We start from the raw sequence: 10,519 nt of genomic DNA, 5'->3' as shown, positions 1-10,519 counted from the left end.
AGAGGCTTCGTTCTCTTTCATACTTCGTACTTCACTCTTCTCAGGCTTTGTCTAACTAGAATTAGTTTGCGGCGGCCTGATACCGGAGAATTGTGGTAGGGTCCAGAAGAGGAGGATGGGATCGGCGGTGCTATCGGAATTGGGGACGGAGATATTGGTGCCGGTGTGTGCGGTTGTTGGCATAGTCTTCTCATTAGTTCAGTGGTACTTGGTGTCGCGCGTGAAGCTCACAGCGGAGCGCCACGCGCCGGGCAGTGCTAACAAGAATGGCTACAATGATTACCTGATTGAAGAAGAGGAAGGTCTTAATGACCACAGCGTTGTGGCCAAGTGCGCTGAAATACAGAGTGCAATATCTGAAGGTATAAACAAGCTTAGATCTTTGAGTTCTGGTTTTAGATCTGGTTGTTTATGTTTTTCATTTCTGTGTTCAAATTGGCTCTCTTTGTGTTTACATTAATAAGTTTGAGCTTTTCTCTATTCATTGTATGGAATTCTTTTGATGTGCTACTGTTATCAGGTGGAAGCTGGAGTGATGAGAAGTTGAACTTAAATGGTTTTAGTTTGGGCTTAAAATTGAATTTTGTCTGTTCTTTGGTGACCAGGAAGAGACTAACTTTCAAACGCTCGATTTTCCATTTTCCTTTCTGTTATTATGTATTATTAAGATGGAATTTAGCTTTAGAATCCGTTCGATTGTTGACAAGAAGGTAAATGGAAGGAAATTGGAAACTTTTTGCTTTTCAAAGCAGAAAGTGATTTTTCTTTTCAGATTTCAATGCCTAGAAATTTATGGTCCGAACTTGTCTGTTGCTTTCTGTTGCATTTTTATGAATTACGTTTTGTACCATGAAGAAATCTGATAAAGCTCCTTCTTTTCTGCTTTGATATTACTATCTCCCTTTCATTGATCATTTTAGGTTTTGCACTCAAGCGCAAGAACCTTTCTGGATGCTTGTATTTGCTCTGTTTAGATCTACCTTTGCGTGTTTTGTGAAAATAATAATAAAAAAACTGTTTTTTCTTTGTTATTTTGGTCTATCTTGGATTGTTTTAGAAATTAGAATGAAAACTATAATTATAATGGGCTATAACACAGCTCTATGAGGTGTGGTTAATATTAATTGGCACTTTATTTATTTATTTATTATTATTGTTATTATTGTTTTTTGTCTTATGTGTACAAGGATATGTGGCTTTTGGGTGTCAATGTCACTGGTGTATGCACACCACGTGTGCTGCACGTGGATGTTGTCCGCTCGATGAAGAATCTTTTTCATATCTACGAAGAATGGAAATATGATAATAGTCCTCGTGTTCTTTTTTTTTTTCTTTTTGGTTTGTTTTGAGGTGGGTGGGTAAACCATTCGTTTACTTTTGGGAATAGTGTTATCTGATTTATTTATATACTTATTTGCTTCAGGCCTTGTCGTATAGTCATAACTAGAGTTATTATTTTGTCTTGCTCAATTTGTCTTACTGGCAGTTTTGGTATAATAGTAGTGTGATATTGGTTCTACAGTTTGCAAACGAGGACTAATAGTTAAGATGTAATGCATAGATTATCTGAAGCCATCTTTGGCATCCAAAAAAGTTACTGCTGTCTAATAATATAAGGAGAAATAAATGATGTGTACGATAAGCATTTGTATTATTTTTCTCCAATACTCTATGGGGCAACATGTACACATCTTATAACATTACACAGGACACGATAATACACACATATAACCACACACACACTTTTGATTTGAGAGGGAGAGAGGTTGACGCCATATTTAGATACGTAAAATTAGAAAAAAGAAAGCTGGGGTAACTGGTTGTACCTTATCTTTAAGGTGACTTGTAATTACTTTATGAATGGGTATAGCTTGCTAATAGTGATTTTGGTGCATCAAGTATGCCCCAAATGGATGATAGGTTTGTAGATAAGAATAAAGTACCTCGCTTCTTGAGTATCATAATACTGTGCTGCATTTATGGTGTTTCTGTGGCTTCAAATCTTGCAATATGTTGAATTACTGGTCATGGGGAAAACTATGGGTGCAGAAATATTTAGTGTGGCAACTTTGAGTAAGGAGCAGTGTAATAAGACATGCTCAAGTACATATATTTTCAACTACTTACTGCCACCATCCATTTTATTGTTACATATTTCTTATTTTCCCCCCAATTTACTCCTGCATATAATCAACGCTGTCATCCTGTATTGCAGCCCTATTATATTCTACTTCTGCTCTTCTTGTTCTCTTCCTCTCCCCCTTCCCCCCTTTTACTGCATGACGTTGTTTTGTGCCAATTGCTGCTATTGTTTTTTTTTTTAAGTTATTCTTCCATCTTTAATTCTCAAATAATCTTTGCTGTGTCTCTTTTGCTAATTGATTAGTTTTCTGTACATGGATATTAAATACATGGATATATGGATGCAACAGGTGCCACTTCTTTTCTGTTCACTGAATATCAGTATGTTGGGGTGTTCATGGTGGCTTTTGCAATTCTCATCTTCCTTTTCCTGGGTTCTGTTGAGGGCTTTAGCACAAAGAGCCAACCATGTACTTATGATAAAGAGAAGATGTGCAAGCCGGCACTTGCTACTGCAATATTCAGCACAGTCTCATTTATGCTTGGTGCTTTCACCTCTGTTGTCTCTGGTTTCCTAGGGATGAAAATTGCTACCTATGCCAATGCAAGAACAACTCTGGAAGCTAGAAAGGGTGTTGGCAAGGCTTTTATTACTGCATTCAGGTCTGGTGCAGTAATGGGTTTTCTCCTTGCTGCAAATGGTCTGTTGGTTCTCTACATTGCTATAAATCTCTTCAAGCTGTACTATGGAGAAGATTGGGAAGGGCTCTTTGAATCTATTACTGGTTATGGTCTTGGGGGTTCTTCCATGGCTCTCTTTGGAAGGGTTGGTGGTGGTATTTATACCAAAGCTGCTGATGTTGGTGCTGATCTTGTAGGAAAGGTTGAAAGAAACATTCCAGAAGATGATCCTAGAAACCCAGCTGTAAGCATCCCGCCGCTCCTATTCAATGTAATTCTTTGAGACTTGTTTTGGGTTTCACTAACCGTATTTAATTGTTACCCTTGTAGGTCATTGCTGACAATGTTGGTGACAATGTTGGAGATATTGCTGGTATGGGGTCTGATCTTTTTGGCTCATATGCTGAGTCATCTTGTGCTGCCCTTGTTGTTGCCTCCATCTCCTCGTTTGGAATCAACCATGAATTCACTTCCATGTTATATCCTTTGCTCATTAGTTCTGTTGGTATCCTTGTTTGTTTGATTACAACTCTCTTTGCCACTGATTTCTTTGAAATCAAGGCTGTAAAGGAAATTGAACCGGCATTAAAGAAGCAGCTCATTATCTCCACTATTCTTATGACTGTTGGGATTGCTATTGTAACCTGGATTGGCTTGCCTTCGTCTTTCACAATTTATAATTTTGGAACTCAGAAGGTTGTTAAGAACTGGTAAGTTTTACGTCTCTTTTTTCCAAGTACATATTGTTATGGATAAAGCTTTTGTTACATGGAATTTGATACGAGTGTATAGTCTTGGGTTTTTATTTAGGGTTAGACTCTGCTATCATTTGAAACTTTTGTACCTTTGATTTTGGGATGTTGGCTATTGTGGTAAAAAACTGGTTCAGCTAGTTGACGAATGCACACTGACACACAGGCAGACATTTTGCTGTTATTTTGGGGCTTATAGCAGTTAAATAATTTTTATAAGTGATCAAAATGTTCTGTCCTTCAGGTTGGCCTGTCATTCCTTTTGCTTATATATCACTTCAGTGAATGCGGTAGCAGATTGGTTATAGAAGTTTCTCTTTCTTTACTTGACTTGCATCGTGGAGGAGGCTCACAAATGATTTTGCATATGCCACACTTGCAATGAAAATTTTCTTTAAACACTACCAGAAGTAATCTGTCTTGAGTTTGTGCTTGGTCTGACTTCTGGTTATATCTAATGGTGTGTTTTATTTATGGTTTTATTATATAATGGTCATCAATACTGTAGTGTTGGCCAGACAAAGGACTTCAACTGCAATGCATCTCAATGTGCCCCTAATGAATTGTAATTTTTTTAGTATCCATTAATTTTGTATCCTATGTGATGAGTTATAATTCTATGTTGATATAGTATGTGATTTGAGTTTGTAGTTCTGTATTGGTATGATATAATTAATACCGTGATTCTCATTTCCAGGCAGTTGTTCTTGTGTGTGGCTGTTGGTCTCTGGGCTGGACTTATTATTGGATTTGTAACCGAGTACTACACCAGCAATGCATACAGGTGCCAAATATTTTGCCGTTTGAATAGATATCTTATTTACATTCAGACAGACATTTTATTGTTATTTTTTTCTAATGCCACGCTTGTATTTTTGTCTGCAGCCCTGTGCAAGATGTTGCCGACTCTTGCAGGACTGGAGCTGCCACTAATGTCATCTTTGGCCTTGCCTTGGGATACAAATCTGTCATCATTCCAATTTTTGCCATTGCTATTGGTATTTTTGTTAGTTTTAGTTTTGCAGCCATGTATGGCATTGCTGTGGCTGCTCTTGGAATGTTGAGCACTATTGCCACTGGATTAGCAATTGATGCTTATGGTCCCATCAGTGACAATGCTGGAGGCATTGCTGAGATGGCTGGTATGAGTCACCGCATCCGTGAACGAACTGATGCACTTGATGCAGCTGGCAATACTACTGCTGCTATTGGGAAGGTATAAAGATATTGCTGTTTTAGATTAGCATTATTGTTATTTTATGATTTTGTGAATATTCTTTAAGTGACTGTGCAAACCCTGCACGGACAGCTACAAGCCTGCTTTTGAACTTCATAACCAGTGCAAAGAGACATGATATTGTTGACGTAAGGGCACTTGTGGATAAAGAATCTCAGTGTTTTGTATTGATCATAAGATGGTCTAAAATGATTTATTGTTTTGGTGCCTGTTTTTTAGAGTTTTAATGTGCTCTTTCCTACCTTTTGTCGAGCTCAGAATTGCTTCAACTTCATTTCATTTTGCATTTGTTTTCTAGGGATTTGCCATTGGATCTGCTGCACTAGTATCTTTGGCTCTGTTTGGTGCTTTTGTGAGCCGTGCATCTATTTCAACTGTTGATGTCTTGACACCAAAGGTCTTCATTGGTCTGATTGTGGGTGCTATGCTTCCTTACTGGTTCTCTGCCATGACCATGAAAAGTGTGGGAAGTGCAGCTTTGAAGATGGTTGAGGAGGTTCGCAGGCAGTTCAACACCATTCCTGGTATCATGGAGGGTCATGCCAAGCCTGATTATGCTACTTGTGTCAAGATATCTACTGATGCATCCATCAAGGAGATGATTCCACCAGGTGCTCTTGTCATGCTTACACCCCTCATTGTTGGAACCTTCTTTGGCGTTGAGACTCTTTCTGGTGTTTTGGCTGGCTCTCTTGTTTCTGGTGTTCAGGTAATGAAACTTTCATGCGTTACCTCAACTGGATTAAAAAAAAAAAAAAAGACACTGGATGAAAAAATCATTGTATCTTGTTTGATCTGATGTTGCCTTATGGTACTTGGTTTTATCAGATAGCAATTTCTGCATCTAACACTGGTGGTGCATGGGATAATGCCAAGAAGTATATTGAGGTATACCTAATTGACTGCATTTCCTGTTGTTTATGATCACCGTAATGCAGATATGATTTTGTTTTTGGGGAGATGCATATATGAATTTGTGAAGTAATATTTATGGTTATTCTCAGGCTGGTGCGTCAGAGCATGCAAGGACGCTAGGCCCAAAAGGGTCAGAGCCACACAAAGCTGCAGTGATTGGTGATACAATTGGTGACCCACTGAAGGACACATCAGGCCCATCACTCAACATTCTCATCAAGCTTATGGCTGTGGAATCTCTCGTCTTTGCTCCCTTCTTTGCCACTCATGGTGGCCTGCTTTTCAAGATATTCTGAAATGAGAGGATAATGACGAAGACGTAGGGAAGGAGAGCTGTTGTTTAACTTGATTTCTTTTTGTAGAATGCTTATCCACACTCCTGCTTCTGCATTTATCTTTTGTCCCATTTAATGGGATTTTAAAGCTAGTTTAGTGAAAATACTATATCTTGATGTGCTGATGACAATTAAAGATGGTGGCGAGAAAAAAAGATCATTGGTTGCAAACTTACAAATGGTCGAGTCAACGTGCAAGGAATTTTGAGAATTTGATACGTTACTCTCTAGTTGTTTTGGAACAATTTGGGTTTAAAATTTTGTATGTCAGCCTTTTCCTCTAGAGGAGGGATGGCATTTTGGACTCTTGATTGATTGTGTTTGTGGTGGTTTTAAAACTCCTGATCACCTCATTTTTCCGAGGGGGGGATTTTCATATATTATGGCAATTTGAAAAACTCTCATTCATTTGATTTGAGTTTATTATTGGGATTTGGAAGAAAAAAAAAAGAGAAGAATTTATTATGAAGATCAGTTTCCTTTTCAATTAATTATAGTTATTTTTTAAAAAAAATTTTGCAAAGTCTAAATTAATTTATTAGGATTATAGCTGAAGATTTTATATGTATAAAAAAAATATCCTTTGAATCACAATACTAATACAAGAGTCACTAAAGAAGTCTGAGCTTTTTAATAATCCAATCCAGATTAAAAAAGTCCTAAGTCCATTTCAAATTAAAGTTCTACTCGGATTTTGACTCGATTACAGAATTTAAATTTTATTAGGATAAGCATATTGACAAGCTATTTAAAGTGAAAGTGACAATCTTTAGGTATGTAATTTATTTAATTTTTTCTCTAAATTGGTTTTGAATCTTTTATTGATTTGAGCGTATGTGATTTTGTCCACCAAATCATTCAATATCTCTTGTTATTTTGCAAATCCATCATCCGAAGAAAAAGTCGCCATCATCTGAAGAAAAAGTCGACACAGCATCATTAGTATCATATGTGGGAAGCAAAAAGTTTTTCATAGGAACACAAATTTCATGATTGTTTGCTTCGGTTTTTTCTTTCTTTAGTTGATTCTTAATCTTTGTACCCCTAATCCTGACAATAGACAACAACAGTATTACCAAAGCAGTCAATAAGAGAAATCTTGCTAGTATGGATTTATGTCCCGGAGACGAGTCATTAACATAGAAACAACTTTTAAAGACATTGAAGATGTTGACAGAACTTCTGAAAAAACAAAGATAGGGATGTCATCCCACAAAGATTCCATGGCATCCGTATTGAGGAAAATAAAAATGATCCATGGAGAGGATAGCGGAGAGTTAGGAAATTGTCGGAACGAAGTCTAAAACCCAAGAAGACGGGCATCTAGACACAAGATTGATGGATGTGGTAAGAAGATTTCCAAAGGAGCAGTTGGAAAACGACTTCAGAATTGGAGATGTTTGTAACAGCCCGGCCCTCTCACCGGCACTGTTACCGTTCACGGCCCAGGGCTATCCCTCGCCTGGCCTCTTGCCACCTCGGGCTTTCCACTGGCGTCGTGAACAGCTCTTAACATCCATTCACCCTCACGGGTTCCTGGCAGGATTTGTCCCCTTGGGTTCTCGCATTGCATCCTTCCCCAAGTGGATTTGGCCCAAATTTCCCTTTTGGAAATTAGGTCGCCTCCCCCATTACTCGAACCCTTGACCTCCCACTTTAAGGGAATAGTCTGGTGAGAGTGAGTACCAATTGTTCCAACCAGACTATTCCCTTAAAGTGGGAGGTCAAGGGTTCGAGTAGTGGGGGAGGCGACCTAATTTCCAAAAGGGAAATTTGGGCCAAATCCACTTGGGGAAGGATGCGATGCGAGAACCCAAGGGGACAAATCCTGCCAGGAACCCGTGAGGGTGAATGGATGTTAAGAGCTGTTCACGACGCCAGTGGAAAGTCCGAGGTGGCAAGAGGCCAGGCGAGGGATAGCCCTGGGCCGTGAACGGTAACAGTGCCGGTGAAAGGGCCGGGCTGTTACAATGTTTCTCCTCTCTCTGTTGAGATTTTAGCATAATCTTTTCGAGACAAATTGAAGCTACCCTCTTTGGATAAGTATGATGAGAAGACTAACCCACATAGCCATCTGGTAAACTTCCGTACAACCATAGTTTTGCAAGATGTCAATGACATAGTTCTTTGTAGGGTATTTCCATCTACTCTCATTGGACTAGCTCACTCAAAAGTGGTACCAACACCTCCTAGCTAATTCTATTTATAATTTCAAGGAACTAGCTTACACTTTTAAACAATAATTCATCACATGTATTCCCCCAAAAAGTTATCATCTAACCTTCAAAAGATAAGACAGGGAGAGGAGGAGTCCCTTGGAAGCTATGTAGATAAATTCAATGTCGAGGCCATCTAGGTAGACAACCTGAACAATGAAATAGCTTGTGAAGCCATCAAAAAGGGATACCGTAACACAAGATTTATGGAGTCTTTGATCAAGAATCTAGTAAGAGACTATCAGCTGATGGAAAGGACCCGAAAATACATACGTTTAGATGATGAGAAGTAAGCCTAGAAAGCAGAAAAGAGAGAGAAGAAGTTCGAGGATAGAAGAGGGACATTTGGAGGGGTACATAGCGATAGGGGAAGAAAAAGGTTTCGAAGTTATATCCCTTCAACTGAAAGTAGGTCTCACGTCCTCATGTGAATTCAAAATAATGGTAAGCATATCAAGTACCCTCGGAGAATGAATCCTAATACTTCAAATGGAAGAGACAAAAGTAAGTTATGTCGATTCCATGACGGTTACGGCCACATAACGGATGAATGCCAAAACATAAAGGATGAAATCAAAAAGCTGGTAAAGAAGGAAGTTTTGAATAAGTTCACCAATTAAAGCAAAGATGGCAGGGCAAGTTATGAAAGTAGAAGAGTCAGGACAGCTCCCAGAGAAAAAGACAGAACCGAGGAAGATGACCTTGAAACCCTGGAGACAATTAATATGATTGATGGTCCTGAGTTATAAAGAGATGAACATAAGAGGGAAAGACAAAAAGAGACAAACGTTATGATAGTAGAGGCATTATCCTGACATCCAATAAACTTCATGTCAGAAGCAAATAATAAAGTCTCATCTCCTCACTCTGACCCCTTAGTGATCTCAACCAGGATAAATAGGTTCGTAGTAAATCAAATTTTGATTGATATAGGGAGTTCCATGAACCTGATAACGTTAGAAGTATTCAACAAGCTGGGTTTAAACAAGAAGAAGGACCCGTCATGGTTTTCCTACCCTTTGGTGGGATTGGGAGATAAGTCAGTGCCAATATTGAGAATTACAAACCTAACCATATTTCTTGGAGACAAGCAGTTTAAAAGGGAGATCTATTCAGAGTTTGCAGTAGTTGACATTCCTATATCTTACAACATGATACTAGGATAACCCATCCTGAACATCTATGAAGTAATCATTCATGTGGAGTATTTGTGCCTGAAAATTCCTGCCATTAGAGGTATAGCAGTCGCAAGAGCGAACTAGAAATCGACCCAAGAATATTACAAGTAGTCCATTAAAGTGATTTGCCAAACTTCTCTATCCATAGATCTTCTAGAGAAATCTGAGTAGACTTTTTTCCCAGAACCAGTAGACGAGGTGACTATGGAGGAGTTAGAAGAACGTAAACTAGTCAGGTTAGACGCTACGTTGGAAGGGAAGAATCGTGCCAAAGTCCTAGAAGTTATAAAGAGCCGTATATCAACTTTTACTTGGAAACCAGAAGATGTAATAGGGATAGATCCCATAATCATTACACACAAGCTTAATGTAGACCCATCTGCCAAGCCAGTAAAGCAAAAGAAACAAATTTTGCCCTTCAAAGGAAAAGAACAATCGCTGAAGAGGTGCAAAAACTGAAAGAAGCTGGCCTGATCTAAGAAGTTGGCCTGATCCAAGAAGTCCAATACCCAACCTGGGTAGTAAACATAGTATTGGTAAAAAAAAAAGCAAACGAGAAATGGAGGATGTGCGTCGACTTCACAGATTTAAACAGGGCATGCCTAAAGGACCACTACTCTCTTCCCTCCATTGATAGACTAATCGATGTAACTATTGGACATGCTATTTGTTTCCTAGTTGATGCAATTTTAGGATATCATCAAATCATGAGGGAAGGGTTAGATGCCGAAAAGACAACCTTTATTACTGATGAAGGAGTCTTCTGTTATAAAGTCATGCCTTTCGGTCTCAAGAATATAGGAGCCACGTACTAGCGTCTGTTGAACGAATTATTCAAAGAGCATATAGGGAAAATAGTGGAAGTATACATCGATAACATGATCATCAAAAGTAGGGAGGTGGAGGATCATGCATGAGATATCATGGTAGCATTTGGCATCCCAGATCGGGCGAGAATGAAGCTCAATTATGAGAAGTGCACTTTTTGAGTCAAAGCTGAAAAGTTTCTGGATTTTATGGTGTCTGAAAGAGGAATTGAAACTAACCCAAAGAATATCAAAGCCATCCTCGACATGCAACCTCCAAAAATAATTAAGGAAGCACAGAGGTTGAGTGGGAGAAT

At 38.7% G+C, this 10,519-nt stretch overlaps 1 protein-coding gene across 1 annotated transcript; it reads left to right on the top strand.

The window, feature by feature from the left end:
* On the top strand, positions 1-6,310 carry LOC110613840 (pyrophosphate-energized vacuolar membrane proton pump). Its single transcript, XM_021755189.2, has 8 exons — positions 1-362; positions 2,433-3,007; positions 3,094-3,473; positions 4,213-4,299; positions 4,401-4,731; positions 5,051-5,461; positions 5,581-5,640; positions 5,757-6,310. The coding sequence occupies exons 1-8, from the start codon at positions 116-118 to the stop codon at positions 5,961-5,963; spliced, it is 2,298 nt and encodes a 765-aa protein (XP_021610881.1). The 5' UTR covers positions 1-115; the 3' UTR covers positions 5,964-6,310.
* The last annotated feature ends 4,209 nt before the right edge of the window (positions 6,311-10,519 follow it).

Source organism: Manihot esculenta, chromosome 4 (assembly GCF_001659605.2).
Source record: "Manihot esculenta cultivar AM560-2 chromosome 4, M.esculenta_v8, whole genome shotgun sequence".
In the NCBI taxonomy this organism is placed as follows: Eukaryota; Viridiplantae; Streptophyta; class Magnoliopsida; order Malpighiales; family Euphorbiaceae; genus Manihot; species Manihot esculenta.
This window is presented reverse-complemented; position numbering and strand designations above follow the sequence as displayed.